This window comes from Microcaecilia unicolor, chromosome 5, assembly GCF_901765095.1.
Source record: "Microcaecilia unicolor chromosome 5, aMicUni1.1, whole genome shotgun sequence".
Taxonomy (NCBI): Eukaryota; Metazoa; Chordata; class Amphibia; order Gymnophiona; family Siphonopidae; genus Microcaecilia; species Microcaecilia unicolor.
Window position 1 is genome coordinate 275,652,484 of NC_044035.1, and position 17,768 is coordinate 275,670,251.

General features: G+C 38.7%; 1 protein-coding gene across 2 annotated transcripts in view; it reads right to left on the reverse strand.

The window, feature by feature from the left end:
- Positions 1 to 17,768, reverse strand: part of ROBO1 (roundabout guidance receptor 1) — a 578,749-nt gene that overhangs the window by 18,268 nt on the left and 542,713 nt on the right. For both annotated transcript variants that reach the window (XM_030204239.1, XM_030204238.1), the window contains 2 exons: positions 12,242 to 12,651; positions 6,348 to 6,500 (listed from right to left, as the gene is read on the reverse strand). In XM_030204239.1, coding sequence (XP_030060099.1) covers positions 6,348 to 6,500; positions 12,242 to 12,651 — 563 coding nt within the window. The remainder of the gene's footprint in view (positions 1 to 6,347; positions 6,501 to 12,241; positions 12,652 to 17,768) is intronic.

A 17,768-nucleotide genomic window follows, 5' to 3' on the forward strand; every position in this document is an offset into this window, starting at 1 on the left:
ATGATGAATAGAGATGCACATGGAAAAAAAGTTCACTTCCAAATTGACAAATGACAACTTGGTAATAATTTATGTTCAGATTGAAAATATACTGAAATAAGCACTAGGATACAAACAAAGTATCAAGTGCATTCATCAAACTTGATTCAATTTTTAACTGATAACCTAGGCTATGCTGGCCTCTCAATTTTTTTTTTTTTTTTACAGGACACACAAAAAAAAAACTGTCCCAAACACAGGTTTCTTATTTATTTTCTACCTTAAAGGGAGGTAATAGAGAACCTGGCTGAAAGGTTTATTTGGCTATTTCAAGTCCTTGGGAGAAGTGTTTATATCAAGATTTGATGTTTAGCCAATTTTTCAGTTAACAGGCCTCTCTCCCAGATAATAAACACTGATAAAATATCCAGAGAATCTTGTAAAATGCCATTACAGGGATCCCATAAATATGGAATTGTCAACAAGCTTTTGGGATTTACACCTTTCACATTGACCAATATGCACATAGTAACTGTAATAACCTCTTGAAATCAGATAATGTTCTGACAGCTCAGTTTCACTGACAAAAGGTGCATGGGTATAAGCCAAGAGATCCAGGTGCACTGCGTCATGCCAGTGTTTAATGTAGTCTAATATCAGATAGATGTTCGCAAGAGAAAATACTCAGAATAAAGTGCAGATAATAGCATGGGCAAGCACTCATTGCGAAATTGCTCCCGCTCATCATGCTGGGATCTTTGCATTCCATTTTTCTGTCAAGTGGCAGAAATCACAGAGAGAAGTGACTCACCAGAAGCCCTTCTTATAACCCTGGATAAGGATCTATAATATCGGGCTTTCATATGATAATAGCAAATGACGCCCCTCTTTGAAAAAACTGCTGACTGGTAATGAAAGACCTAATCAGTTTGTTGTTGCTAAGAACCAGGAGGTGGGGAATTATGCCAGTACTCTGTCTTCCCCTTCCCTCTTGCCTATTCTCCCCACAGTTTGAAAATTTAGCAAACCTGACAAGATGGGTAAGTGCTGGAAAATATATCTTACATGAACTTCCAGCAATGCCCCTGGTGGTAGTTTTGCTTTGGATTTTTTTTTTTTTTAACTGGAAAGTGATGTTTTAATGAAAAGTTGGTTCACCTGAGGCACTTTCATTAAATGTTTTCCCTTGATAACATCACAATGTTTGCATTATCCTTGTACGTTCTACTGGGAATACACACATTACCTTTTCAGCAGGGGTCAATACTGTGTGTGAAGGCATGAAATGCAATGATTAGAGTCTGTCTTTCTAGCACGCAACCAGATAATATCCAGAATAAAAATTCAAATAGACCATGCTTGACTAGTGGAACACCAAATTATTTCAGAGAAAAAACAACTTGGATCACTATAACCTTTGCAATCTTGTGCAAATTTCTTTTCAGTATTCTTGTATTTTCCATCAGAGTTTGAACATTAACTGTACTCTTATGAAAGGGGGATCCTAAACTTGCTCTGAAAGGGGGTAATTATGCTTAAGCACGTGTGAGGATTGAAAGACATTTATTTAGTTAGTTAGAAAAACTTAATATACCGCCTTTCACATAGAAATATACATAAAGGCAGTTTACAATAAAAAAAGGTTTAAAAAACACAAACAAAATAAAACCACAGTCCACATGAAGCAAAGTCTGTAAAATAGCACAACAATCTTTAACAATACAGAAAATAATAAATAAAAAGAGACAGCAGGAGAAAAGACCAACCAACCAACAAAAAACAAACACACCCACCTCACAGAGATACCCCCCCAAATGGCCAGAAGATTAATTAACAATCAAAACATTGCCTAAAAAGCCAGGCTTCCACCATTTTTTAAAATCTCAATACTAATTGCTCCAGCCTCAAATCCAATGGTAAAGAATTCCAGAGGGAAGGTGCTAAAATACAAAAAGCAGCATTGGTAGAAGAACGAATCCAATATCTTAAACAAGAAGGGACAACTAACAAACCTGCCTTTGAGGAATGTGTTATAGGCATATAAGGAATTAACAGCGAATATAGATATAAGGGTCTACCCAGGGTCATGACCTGATGTGTCAAAAGCAATACTTTATATGGGCCATAACAGGCAGCCAATGCTGTTCTCTAAGCAATGGAGTCACATGATCTCATATCTTAGCATTATATAGTAACCTTATAGCCATACTTTCTATCAGCTGGAATCCACTTAATTGAGACTGCGGGCACCCCCCCCCCCCCAAATAAATAAAGGATTACAATGATCTGTCCGAATTATAACCAAAGCGTGCCACTCACAAATGGCAAATAATACTTGATTTTGATGTCCGGGAGACTCCAACAATGTAATCTCTTAGCTCCCACTGTATCAACAATACTAACAATCTTATACACAGTCAAATATTAATATGTAGACTAATCTTCCAAAAGTATTTTCAGCAAAGAATGATTTTCAGATTCTTGGTGACCTCAGCGGTGCCACCTGCATGTGCAATCATACTAGCAAAATAATCAGCACACACATCCTTATCAGTACACTCGATTGAACAAACTTATATGCAGTTTAAATTTGATTACTAAGTAATGAAACTATTTAGTACTCATCTCAAAAATTGTCATATGGGGGGCACTATGTCCGACATGCATGTTTCGCCTCCACGCACTGTCTCAAGGACTGTCCCCCATAGCCGTCTCTAGCGCCAGCTCAGTTTTAACTTATAGGAAACTTATGGGAATTAGTTTCACTACTTATAAATCAAATTTAAACTGCATATAAGTTTGTTCAATCGGGTGTACTAATGAGGAAGTGTGTGCCAATTACAGTGTGACTGAACAGGCAAGTGGCACCGCTGAGGTAATCAAGAATCTGAAAATCATTCTTTGCTGAATATACTTTTGGAAGATTAGTCTGCATATTAATGTTGGACTGGGTATAAGATTGTTGGAATTGTTGATACAATGGGAGCTAAGAAATCGCATTATAGCCAAAGTACGTAGAAGTATATTTTTCACCTTCCTATCTAAGAAATGTCTCAAAGATCCAATTTTCTATAAGAGGAAAGAGGCACATATGAGAGCTTAGAATCCCAAATCACCCCTAAAAATGTTTATGTTTATTAAAAACTTGATATACTGCTCACCTTTACCAGACCAGTGCGGTTTACAAAACAAATCAAAAATCAGTTAAAAGGAAAAGAAAGGAACTTCATTAAAAGAAAGGACAAACCTAACAAACACTCCCCAAGATTACATTCAACCATCCGACGAATAACAATTTTAAAAAGTGTAAATCGGAGGACATGCGGGCCCTTCCCTGCGCTCAGGGTTAAAGGTCAAAAGCAAGCTTAATTAGATGGGTCATCAATAAGATTGATAATTAGGTTCTGCACTGATTTTCTTTGGCAGATCATTCCAAAGAGGAGGTGCCAGCCAAAAGAAGACCCTATCCCTTGTAGCTGTCCATTGTGCTTCTTTCACTAATGGGCCCTTTTACTAAGGCGTGTAGATGCCTATGCACATACAACGTGCATCAAATTGGAACTACTGCCTGGCTACCGCGCGCTCCAGGTGGTAATTCCATTCTTGACACTCGTCCAAAACATGCAGTAGAAATTTTCTACCACGTGGTGCTTATACTTGGCAGTGTACACGCGCTGATGATTACTGCCTGGTTAACGCATGAGACCTTACTGCTAAGTCAATGAGTGGTAATAAGGTCTCATGCCAAAAATAGACGTGTACTGGTTTTAACATTCCCACACGTCCATTTTCAAACCCCACCCCCAAAAAAGGCCTTTTTTGCAGGCACGCTGAACAATGGACATGTGCGTAACCAAAACACGCGCCTACACTGGCGCAGGCCATTTTTCAGCACGCCTTAGTAAAAGTGCCCTCAAAATAGGCTGACACTGAATTTGGGGATTAAACAGCAAAATTTGTTTACTAAAAATCTATAGTACCTCACACTTTTGTGATTTAAAAAAAAAGTTTGTTCAGTAAGCTATTCAGAATCAGTGTTAGGAAATACTATAGGGCCTAAGCTCAGTGTTTCCCATGTCAGTCCTGGAGTACTCCCCCCCTTCCTGGACAGGTTTTCAGAATATCCATAATGAACATGCATGAGAATGATTTGCATACCCTGCCTCCATTGTATGGGTACACAAATCTCTTTCATGCATATTCATTGTGGATATCCGGAAAACCTGACTAGCAAGGGGGTACTCTAGAACTGACTTGGGAAACACTGTGCTAGCTGTTAATATATGCACTAACAATTTACAAACTACCACACAACAATTTACAGGCGGTAGTTTTCTCATTAGCAGCTAACACAGAAAAGGCAAGAAAAATGGGTGGAGAATGGGCAGTGATGTCATCTCATAGTTAACACAGCACATTTCATGCCATCTGAACTGGTATAGCTAAATGCATCATGTTAACTGCCATTCACTCAACATGCAGTAGAAAAATTTGCCATTCATTAGCTGAATGGTAGAATTTTGGGAATGCCTCCCAACTATTAACACAGAGGCTCTGCAATTACGTTAGTTTCAGCTGTTAACCCGCAGTAAATACAAAACTGTACTATACTTTAGCAAATAGGCCTCCAGTGTCTCTCTATAAGTCTCTGGTGAGACCTCATCTATAGTACTTTATATCTTTTTGAAGGTGCAGTCTCCAGAATTATACAAACAGGGTACAGTCAATCCATAGGATGGATACTAAAATGGTCAGTGGTTTTCATCATAAAGCGTATGGGGACAGACTTAAAGATCTCAATATGTATACCCTGGAAGAAAGGCAGGAGAGGGGGAGATATGATAGAGACATTTTAATATCCCCATAGTATAAAGGAAGCTTAAGAATGAGGGGGCATAAGATGAAGGTGAAAAGAGACAGATGCGGAAGTAATCTAAGATAATACTTCTTTATGGAAAAAGTGGTAGATGCATGGAACAGCCTCCCAATGGAGGTGGTGGAGACAAAGAAAGCATGGGACAAGCACATAGGCGTTTTAAGGGAGAGGAAGGGATAGTAGATGGTATGGATGAACAGACAAGATAAGCTATATGGGCTTTATTTGCTTTGTCTATATTTGTAAGTTTGGACAAACTATTGATGACTAGAATAATCTAAGACTCAAGATGGTAGCAGACAGAAGAGTAACAGAATGCAAGAATATTTAGGGCAGATTTCAAAGGCCGATAGGAAGGGGATGATGGAGAAGCCCAGTAAGACCTCCTCTGCCAATTATTCTGCATATGTTTTACTGTGTATTTGTGTGCATCTAGAAAATGAGATTATAAATATATGCAAACAAATCTATCCCCCAAATTCTGTAAATGTCGAAAAAACTGCAAGCACAAATTTGGATGTGTGCCCAATTTGCACACAATTTAATTAACGAGTTAATTAGAACTGATAATTGGGCCCAATCAGTGCTAATTGGCATTAATTTAAATTTACGCATGTAAATTTATGCACAGATCCAAAAAGGGGGCACAGCCATGGGAGGTTTGGGGGAGATCCATTATATTGCATTACATTATATTATACTTCTATTCTGCAGGGTTCAAAGCGGTTTACAATGCTAAAAGATAACCAAGACAAACTCCTGGCAAGTCATATCAAACAAATTTCTTAAAAAGAAAAGTCTTTAAATTTATTTTAAAAAGGAAAAAGTTAGACAAAGCACTAAAACATGGCTACGGTTCTTTCCAGATTTTAGAAACATGAAAAAGCAAGACGTTTTTCATAAGTCTTAAATCGTTTGACACTCTTCAACATAGGAGAATCAACAGGGGAATTGTACATTGATCTTCTAACTCTATTAATGTAAACTCCAAATGGAATAATAGGTAATCTAGACATTCACTATTCAAAATCCTATACATGAGAATTTTAAACAAAATCCTTGCTTCAATTGGCGACCAGTGAGGCTCAATCAAATACATAGAAATGCTGTCATATTTCTGCAGTGAAAATATTAAATGCACCACCATATTTCTGGATGGTTTGCAATTTCCAAACAGTCAGTTTTGGGGAACCCAAGTACAAAATATTACAATAATCTAATTTAGAAAGAAGTAAAGATTGCACTAATAACCGACAATTTAAGCACGCTGTTATAAAGGGGATCCACACCTAACATAGGCACGGCACGGGGATTTACACCAGGGTTTCGCTGGTGTAAATGGTAATGCTTAAAAGTAGTGGCTCCTGGTGCTAAGCATTATTCTACAAATGACACCTAACTTTGAGCGCAACATTTTCCAGTGCAAATTTTTTAGATGTCATTTATTGAATTTAGTCCTGTATGTATATATTGTTCAGGTAAATGGGCTCACCATCGGTGTAGGTTTCTCTGCGCAGATGTACCGGCTGTTGTCTTTGTTTCTTGGTGGGACGAGTTTTCTGTATTACAGCTGTACTCATGTTACTGTCTGTAGAAATAGGACTCGTTGGTCTAGCACAGTGGGACATATGGAAATGTCTACGGCCTGAAATAAAAAAAGATGAAATTATACATATGAAGGTCAGGAATGCTCATTTGCTCTATCTCATACCAATGAATTCACATCTAAATCAAGTTGTGCTCCATGAAACAATGTGATATATTCTGGTGATTTTCAGATCATTATAACCATTACACTGAGTAAACTGATCTGGTTAATTTGGTTCAAAATTTACAAAAAATCTCTCTCTCTTTTACCACTATTCTCTAACCATCTTCTATGTTAATGATCCATAAAAAGTAATTTCTGTTTAAGTGGGTCTTCTGAGCATGCACACGGAGCAGAGTGGCTCACACCTTGTCATAGTTAAGGCCTGTGTTAGTGTATATCACATAAGATCAGCCATCAATGATGTGGGCAAAGCCATTCAGGTCAGTCACATTTTCACATAACCAACTAGTAATTTATGCCTTTGGCAAGATGCATTACCACACTATGGGCCCTGTTTACTAAGCCATGCTGTAGGTGCACTAACGTTTTTAGCACCCATTAATTCCTATGGGTGTCTCTAGCTAACGTTAGTGCATCTTAGTAAACAGGGCCCTGTATTTGCTCAAGACATCCTTGAGAGTTTTATTTATTATAAACTTGACAAGCAAATAAAATTATCTACATCAGCTTCATTTAGAGCTGGAAAGACAGGAGAATTCTGGGTATCTGGACAATAATATCAAAGTAGAAGAGAATCCAGAAACAATTCAGCTCAACAAACTGAATCAGGCCTTGCAGTGAAAAAGTCTGTGAGAGAAGCAACAACCTTAGTTACAGGATACCATTGAAACCAGTGTTACAGAAAACATAACAGTTCAGCTAAAATGCTGTCCAATATGAAAGAATCCCCCTTTCCCCAGATTTAATAAAAAAAACTCCTACAAATAATGTTAGCTCTATAACATTCACAATATAAATATCCTTAGATTTCCAGCTGGGTGAATTGCAGCAAGGCATCAGAACAATGGTGCTCATTTTCAAAGCAGACAGACATCTTAAAATGCCTAAAAAGAAAGTCAGAATTTGGACATTTCACACTGCAGTTTGTTCAAACAGCAAGGGGGTGTGCTGTGAGTGGGAATAGGAAGGGCCCAAAAGTAGGGTATCCAAAAGGGATTTTTGAATGGGATTAAATGCCCATGTCTAAAAAGGGCTTTTTTTTTTTCATCTAGACCTGTCACATCCAAGTTACAAAAAGTTGCTCTAATTCAACAGCTGGTCACTGGGGGGGGGGGGGGGGGGGATTAAGGCATGATCCCTCAAATCCCAGCAGTTGCTGTCCCCCTCCCTTTCCCCTGAAAGTGAAACTGGAAAGGAAAACCAGGCTCTATGTCAGCCAGGTATTATGGACACTCTGAACAAAGCAGGTCAGAGTGGTTAGTGCAGTGGATGATGGACCAAGTTACTCCCACTTCAACTTTCTTTTTTTTAATAATTCTGAGCCTTTTAGAAAAAGAAAAATACCTACTATACCTAAATATATAAGAAACCTGCAAACCAGGCTATTAAAGTAGTGTACATTCAGGTACAGTAGGTATTTTTCAGGTCCTGGAGGGATCACATTTACAAAATAGAATTATAGTGGTGTTTGAACCTGCATCCCTTGGTTTACAGTCCACTGCATTCACCACTAGGCTACTCCTCTGTTCTGCAGAAACATCTGTATGGTCATATTTTTGAAAATGATGAACATTCATGTCCCTTTTTGTCATTCAAAAGTTGGGTGTTTCACTTTGGAAACTAGCTAGATATTTTTCCTATTTGATTATGGCTGTGAGATGGACTTTTTATTTGGACATTATGAACAGGATGATTTTTTGGACTTAGATGTTTTTTGAAAATGCCCTTCAATTTGTTCATGAAATGACGTGTCTTAAGTTGAAAGTAATTTGAAGCTGATTGTTCATGTGGGACAAAGCTATAAATACAGAGTTGGATCCAGCATAAAGGCTACAACTACCTGAATTATATTATATTTATTACTGCAAATGAATGAGGACTGATCCAGCGTCAAATTAAATTCAATGTTATATAACTTCCTGGATGCAGTCATTTGAAATGCTGGCCATCGTTGGAAGTTCTTGAAGTTTTCAATTTTATTTTATGATAAGTTTAATTTCTGTTTAAAGGTTTTTTTTTTTAAAGACAATATTGTTAGGTACATTGGTTATAAGACACTATCCCCCCTGTTTACGAAGCCTTTGAATGGGCTGTGTCGGCATTGCTATGCAGCTTAGTAAATAGGGGGGGTATAAGAGGAAGGTTTTTTTAGCCTGTGATTGAAAGATAGTGAACACCATGAGTTTAGTATCCTATTATTTTTCTGAGGCTTTTTTTTCTTCTCGTTTCAAAGTCTGGGTTAAATTCAATTCTTGCTACAATATTTTGAGTATTTTATTTTTGCAAACACATCTTACCTCTTTGGGATTAAATCACGTAATACTATTACTATTTACTATAAAAAGCACAGACCACATTTTGAAGAATTATCGCCTATGTTTACTAAGGTGCACATTAAATGCTAACGAGCCCATAGAAATGTATAGGCGGATTAGCATTTAACGTGCCTTAAGTTTAAAGGTGCATTAGAAACGCTAACGCACCTTAGTAAGCGGAGATAGGAATGGATCTACGGAATCTTAGCGGAGATTGGGTGGTGACACCGATATTTGGAGAGTAAAACCGGTGCAGGACGGACTTCTATGGTCTATGCCCCGATCGTGACTGAATAGATATGGATGGGCTGAAGGGTAAATTTTAAGGGGCTTCGACGTTAGCTTTAGAACTTTTAGTACAGGAACAGTGCTGGGCAGACTTTTACGGTCTGTGCCCTGAGGAAGGCAGGGACAAATCAAACTCGGGTATACATATAAAGTATTATATACCATGTAAAATGAGTTTATCTTGTTGGGCAGACTGGATGGACCGTTCAGGTCTTTATCTGCCGTCATTTACTATGTTACTATGTTAAACATACCCTATATATTTTACACCTATGTGGGAAGTGCTAAGGCATGCTTATAGAGCATTATTCTAAAACAGGGGTTCACAACCCAGTCCTCAGGACACACCTAGCCAGTCAGGTTTTTAGGATACCTACAATGAATATCCATGAGATAGATCTGCATACAGTGGAGGTAGTGCATACAAATCTCTCCCATGTTTTATTGTGGGTATCCTAAAAACCTGACCGGCTAGGCGCCTCACAGTTATCAGTACACCCCACCTTCCACTTCCCCCTCCCATCCATTTTTATAATATAATACTTTTTATGTGCATTTTAATGTTGCTATTTTGAAGTTTTATCTCCTACTCACTGGATTGTCCCTGGACTCAGTACTTTTCTTTGTTATACCATTTCTGCATATTTTATTTTCTTATTTTTTTCCCTTAGGTTTAAGATTTGCCTACTTTCTATATTTTTAAGGATTGATCAGAAAATGGTCTAAACAATCAATCTGTTTTTATTTTAAATTTATAAAACAAAGTGAACAACTGGAATCCACTAATAATCATTCATGGTATGGTGTAGGAGGAAAAGACCTCAGACATTGCAACAACTTACAACCAACCTAATTTTTTAGGATGGGGGGGGGGGGGGAGGTCCTATGGCTGGTATAAATGCTTGTGCCTAGATGTCAGCACTTATACATGTAAATGATAGAATTTATGTGCATACTGATGAAATCCGCTCAAACTCTGCACATGTGCACACTCACCAGCATTAAAACATGTTATCTGCTAGTTGATCTCCTATAAGTGGCATGCAGTAAATAACTACAATACTGCCATTTATGCACCTTTCTGGCACCTAAAAATAGGAAGCAACTTACAGAACTGTCCCTGTGGTGCTTAATGCCCAGAAGACAGAAGTTTTGGTCTGTGGAGCTCTGGGTATCTCTCTCTCTCCTCCTAGTGCTACCAAGTGTGAATTGTCATAATTTATTTGAGATGAGAGGGTCTTACTGGATTGTGATATAACATTCCATTTGCAACAGGCTAAGGTGCTTAGGGATGCCAATGGTCAGCTGAGGTTCATTTGAAAGTTTACTTACTGGCCCCCTTCCTATGGAACAATTTACCTCTTTCACTAGATACTACATTTAGTAACTTCAAAATTGGTATGAAAACCTTTTTCGTGATGATAAACTGATTCTCCTGACTTACAGAGAATTCTTACAGCTAGTTAGCCTGATTAGCACAGTTGGATGATTATTTTATTGATTTTATTTTCTCCTTATCTTTACTTTTGTATGACTGTGTTGTATGACTGGTAGATCCTTTTCTGTATTTATGGAATTTCTTCTTACTTTTAATTTTTGATTGTCCATTGCTCTGATTTGCTTTTTAAAAAATGGTGATTTTATCAAATCATAACAAACATATACACAAACATTTGGATGAAAGGAATCTGCCACCCCTGATAGGATATCGCCATGCAAGCCTTTTCCGGGGGTTTTCTTTTTTCCCCGAAAATGCCGCGTGCTTGGGGGCGGGACTATCGCTGGCAGCCGTGTTGGGCTAGTGGTAGTCCTGGAAGAGCAAGCGGTAAGCCCATGCTGGTCTTACTGCCGCTCTGTAAAAGGGCCCCATAATAAATGATGGCACGTTAATGAAACTGATCTTCACACTTGAAAATCTAAATATCTGAAAAAATGTTGCAGCGCCCCCGCTTTAACAAGACAATTATGCAACTATAGAAACTGCATTTTCTGGACCACTAAACCTTGCACAGATCTGAAGAGTAGTGATCTTGTATGACTCATTCTTAACTCATCAGACAACATCAAAAGCTTGACGTACATGGTTTTCAGTTACTTCTTTACCCATTTCTGACCTAACTGTGCACATGAAGGGTAATTCTATAACAGGATGCCTATTAATGGTGCTGGTTATGGTTAAAAAGTAAGCACTTACACTAACCCTTTAGCTGGTATAAATGCCTGTGCCTAGTTGTGAGCTGGAACATAAAAATTAGAATATTCTATGATTTACGCATGCAGTTATGTGCTCCACCTACAGTCTCTACTAGTGCATAACCCCACTGGCAAGCTAAATACCATTAAATCATGGCACATACTCTTCCGCTGGTCAGTATTCCATAAGAGGTCACTTAAGTGCATAATGATTAAAATACCACCATTTGTGTTCCTTTGCTGTCTAAAACTAGGCAGCTCTTTACAGAATTATTCTTTAACTGCAGTGGCGTTCCTAGGGGGGCTGACACCTGGGGCGGATCGCCGATGCGCCCTGCCCCCCAGGTGCACCGCCCCCCCCGGATACAGCGCGGACACCCCCCGGCGAAAGGACCCCCCCGGGTGCACGCCGCTGGGGGGGGGGGTGCCGCGCGTGCCTGTCCTCCGTTGTTCCATGCTTCTTCTCTGCCCTGGAACAGGAAGTAACCTGTTCCGGGGCAGAAAAGAAGCATGGAACAACGGAGGAGAGGCGCGCGCGGCACCCCCCCCCCCCCCCCCAGCAGCATGCACCCGGGGCGGACCGCATCTACCGCCCCCCCCCCCAGGAACGCAACTATTTAACTGTCCACAGTCAGTCATACAAAGTCTGTTGTATCTATCTGTAAGCTTTGTACCAATTTTCAAAGAGAATTATGACCACAGTTTCCCTTTGAAAAACTGCCTCAGAAAAAAGGCAAAATGTTTTTTTACCCATGAAATTAGCTTTAAATATTGCTGTCTTTCTGCAGTAAACACATAGGTAGAAAATCTCTAATGTACCTCCTGCAGCATCCTGCATTTGATGTCTTGCTATTTTTAGCCCAGCATATTCTGCTGCTGCTGCAACAGCCTGTGCAAAATCCGCATCTGTGAAAAAGGAGCCATCTGAAGAGCTAACACTGGATCGTCCACTGGATATGTTGTCTTCTTCTGAAGCTGAACCCCAACCATTGATCATGGACCCTGTTACAGAGCTTTCCAGATCCCCAACACTTGAGGCAGGTGTCTGCTGAAGACCACGCAGGAGCAATCGTCTGGTCTGTCTCTTGGCAGCTTCAATGTCAGCATCGTCCCCTTCTTCCTCAGGCACATCTGTGTCCATATCCGAGACCAGGGGTCCAGAAATATAGCCATATGTATGAGGTGGAGAAATAGGTCTTGGGGGTGGTGGAGGACTCACTACTTGACGTCTACAGAAGAAGAAGAAAAAAAAGCACATGTTAACTGAGGTAAAAAGAAAAAAATGAAATTAATTCTATTGCTTATTGTAACAAGACATTACAACCAGTAAGTAAATTCTAATTTTGGGGGAAAAAAAGATAGAAAATTTATGAACACAAACACAAATACACTGAAGTGGCATATTATGCTATTTACAGGAGGACAAATTTGGCAGAGAAGTTGCCTCTGGATAAGCACCTTTAGACTTAAGTTTAATAATAAAGCTGCAGGTCAGCAGAAGTGTTTTGAATTTCATTTGACATTTTGAAAGAGGGACGGTGATAACTAACATGACAGTTTAGGAATTCAACTTTCAATACATGTAACCAAAATGCTGCTGTTTACTCCTTTAGGAATGTGTCTTTCCCAGATGTAAGAGACACCTACATTCAAACAGTTCCAAGCATACTATCGTTGCTCATTTGTCATCTTCTGTCTTATCCAAATAAAGAAAGGTGTCAACTGATTCGTTTGAAAAGTCAGCTAGATACTTCATCAGATAACATGGCTCAGAATAGCATATTAAGGAGAAGAGAATCATGAAGAGTGGTGGGCTTGAGCTTAGCTGTTAGAGAAAATGACTGTCAATTACGGAGCTAGGGTTCAAACCATGCTTCTCCCACCAACATTCTTTGGACAAATCATTACACCCTTCTTTGCCCCAGATACAATTTAAATTGTCAGCCCTGGGTGAGGAAATAGCTCACATACCTGAGAGTAGTCTGCTTTGAGCTTGGATTTGGAGATAAAGAATAATAAATCTAAACTCCAAATCTGTAGTACAGCACAACCCAGGACTAGAAAACTCAACAAAATTCAAAAAAGATCTACAATTACTAATGCTGGAAGATGAATCATTAAGGAAATATTTCCAGCTCACACCAGGTTTACCCTTCCAGCAACCATCTAACCTGAAAAAAAAAAACCTAGTAATAAGTATGCTTCAGGCAGAAACCCAAGAAGAAAAATGGCACAGAAACCTAAAAATTGTGCCAACACACATCATAGGACTCTACAGTTACTCACAGAACAAAATATTCACAGTTACGCTCCTATGTGAATATAATATACATGATTTCATCCAAAAGACATCAAGGGGGATGTTAGACTGGGAAATCAAGCCAAAATTAAGGGCAAGACTTAACCTTCACAGACATTATAGAGAAAACAGTGAAACTTCTATAGGCAAAGACTGCTCAAAGGAAACAACTCCAAGAGAGGGCAATTTTTGAAAGACAGTTTCTGCAGGTAAAATGTATTTTACCAAAGTGAATTGACTTTTCAAAACTGCCCATCCTCAAAATAAAGTAGATAAAGTTATGTATGTATGCAAGCAGATTTAGCAGTGGTTTGATGAGATGTTTTAGAGGGTGGAGTTTATACTTACACACTGTTGAAAATTCAAATGTATGCACGTATTTAAATCCATTGAAAGTCGTGCACCTCAAATAGCAGATAAACTTTACTTTACTTTGATAGCATGTGCCATCAAAAAGCCCTGAGCATGTTATAGCAATACATTAAACAGTATCTCACCAACCCCCACCCCTGCTTCCAATTCATTCATCTCACTATCCATTAAAACAGCATGCTCTTTGCCACACATTCTCATATCTAATAACTTCCTTTTAATCTTTTTTCTAAGCAAAAGTCTTCTCATAAAACCAAAATTTTAGTTTCTTTTAAATTTTAAATAGACTAATCTCACAGCACAACTCTAATGGCAAAGTGTTTCCAAATGGATTGCAATTTCACAGTACCAGGCAATGTAAGCAAAACCTGCTCCAATGAATGCAGCCATCTGGAAAGCTTATACATTTGTAATAAGTAAATGCAAATACAAGGGACTTTCTAAATATACAGCACAAAACAAGAAAAAGAAATAAAGAAGCTTAAAGTGAACCAGATACTCTACTGATAACCAGTGACGTTAAGAACAGAAGAACATAAGTATAGCCATCTAGCCCAGTATCCTGTTTCCAAAAGTGGTCAATCCAGGTCACAAGCAGAAACCCAATTAGTAGCAACATTCCATGCTACCAATTCCAGGCAAGCAGTGGCTTCCCCATGTCTGACTCAATAGCAGACTATGGACTTTTCCTCCAGGAACTTGTCCAAACCTTTTTTAAACTCAGATACAGTAACCGCTGTTACCACATTATTTGGATGAAAAAAAATATTTCTTCCTATTTGTTTTAAAAGTATTTACATATAATTTCATAAAGTGTCCCCTAGTCTTTGTACTTTTTGAAGGAGTGAAAAATCAATTCACTTTTACCTGTTCTACTCCACTTAGGATTTTGTAGGCCTCAATCATATCCCCCCTCAGCCATTTCTTTTCCAAAAGTCCTAGCCGCTTTAGCCTTTCCACATATGATCCTACATCCCCTAAGAGGTAAAAGTGACAGTACATAGCAGGGTCTATGACAGCTGCAGATATTGTGGCCATTCCTCTTACAGCAGCAAGCAGGTCCTTGGAGTAGCCTAGTGGCCAGTGCAGTGGACGATGGAGAAAGCGGCCCAAATCTATAGCCCACTCTAACTCGTACACTTGTGGTGGAAAGTGTGAGTGCCCCCCAAAAACACAAAATATCTACTGAACCCACATATACGTAGGCATAAAGGCTACTGTAGTGGTGTACAGTTGGGTACAATATATTTTTTGCTATTCCTGGAGGGCTCACCATACATATAATATATGGGAGTTATGATGTGACATGTACCTGGGATCTTTTATCTGATGTTCACTGCAGTGTCCCCCAGGCTGCCCCACTGCTCTGCTGGGATGTCTGTGTGGACAGTCTACAAAGAATGCTGCCCCCCCCCCCCCCAAATAAATCCCCATGGCTTGTTTTCGTGCATTTTCCCTTTGGACATTTTCTTCTGTTTGAAAATGATCCTAAAAGATGCACTGAACACAAAAAAACATCTAAAACAGGGTAATTTTCAAACCAAAAAGATAGATGTTTTTCTGGTTTAAAAATGACCATGTTTGGCACTGGATTTTTGGACATTTTGATTTTGACGTCATATCAAAAATGCCCCTCTGTAGCTCTCAAATTACATGGGTGCATATGTTTTATTTACCAATTTTATAAAGGCAACACAAGTGGCTCTGTAAAACAACCTACCGAAAAACTCCCAACAGTATAATTTCTCCAAGTTCAGTTTAGTTCAATATTTGATATCCCTCTTCCCCACTTCACAGAGCGCTTTACAACAGTAAAAAATAAAACACAGAAGGAAAAAAACAGCTACATTACATCAGAAAACAAGAAATAAAACAAAAGGAAAAAAGAACTAGGGCAATATCGAGGAGCAAGACAAGAGAACAAAGAAAAGATACAAAAGAGAAAATAATAGAAGTCAGCCACTGAAATTCCAACCATGTGCTGGTAGTAATTGGGGTATATGCTTATAGTTTATAAATCTGCCCATTCTCCACCCCTAGGAATGACTTTTTCTGCGTTTATATGTAGGAGCATTTTTATCTGCACCCCTTAAGCATATAAAATGCTGATCTACACACTCATGTTAAATATAAAATTGCCCCCCCCCCCCCTTAAAGATCAATTTTGAATTCCACTGCAGAGACTGCGGTCTAGTGGGGACTGTAGAACTTGGGTAGAAAATATCTGCATAATTTGTCCTTACATAGTAGTAGATGCAAAACATCTGCAGAGATTTCAAAGGGAAATTTCCACAGCAATTTGTGATTGAACTTCATCTCTTTTTTGTGTGGGTACAAGTACAAATTTTTAGCTGAATGTGATGGTGGTGAATTATAAAACACACGTTTACCCACAAAAAAATGTTTCATTATCGTCATTATAGTTCCCCTTGCTCATGAATCTAAGTTACTTTTGGATTAACAGAAATTTTTTCTTCTTTGATATCCTTCGCTCGTTTATTGGAGTAATGACCACATTGTTAGTCATAAATCGCCACTATTATTTGAAAAAACTGCAAGTCTGTTGCAGCCTAAGCACCTGGGGGATTTCTAATCTCCTAACACTGAGCAATAATGAGAGTCTTGAAACAATGTACAATATCTAAAAGTAGAAAAGGAAAGGAAAGAAGATGAGGTAAGCACACATGCCAAGCATGTCTTTAAAAATCTCCATACGATAGAAACATCTCCAAATAAAACTCTCAGTGTACATGACCAGCTGCTTCTTGTTGACTTAAAGGGGGGGGGGGGTCATTAATACATTTATTTTCGTGGTTATATGGCTGCATATGCATATAAATGGCATGCTACAAAATTCAGACTGGTGTAACTGTTAAACACAATGACTTTATGATTAGGCATCTACAGGGGAGGAGTTTGGGTGGAACATAGGCGGAGCTCGCAATTACACAATCGGCTAATTTATATGTGTGTTTCATCTAGGCATGAAGATAAACAGTTTAATTTAAATAAGCCAAAAGGCATACAAAAGGCCTGATTTTATATAACAGGGCAACTTATCTGAGCCAATCAAAACGGTACTGCTATATGCCGTTATAAAGCAGATTCCAACAACATCCTCCAACAGCGCAAATGGCAAAACACTCCTTTATACCTGCTCCAAAATAAGGGTAAATACACAGATACATCACAAATTGACCTCTTGAAATTTAACAACCCAGCTTTGATTTCATGTATTTTTATGAAAGGCATTTTAAGCACGTCTATTTGTGAAATGCTCTCCTAAAACTATCCCCATAGTGTTGATATTCAGCTACTATAAAGGCAATGCTATAACTGGGTGCCTGCATTATGCACCCCTTACATGTGCAAAAATACAGAATATTAGCTCTTACGGGCATAAGTGCACACTTAGCCACAAAAGTTCTAGCAGGGCACCTAAGCATTGATCTCTAAAGGACGTGCCTAAGTGGCATAGAAGGTACATGAAGGAAGCATATTTTCCCACTTACAGGATGTTGTAAGTTATATTTGTCCCTGCCACATTTACACAACCTGCAGTTATGCCAGCTCTATGGCTGATGTAACTGCGGGTGTGTAAGTATCAAGTGTGCTGATGCTGGGTTACTCTAATATTCTATAACAGAATTGGGGTGTCCAGATGCTGTTTTAGAA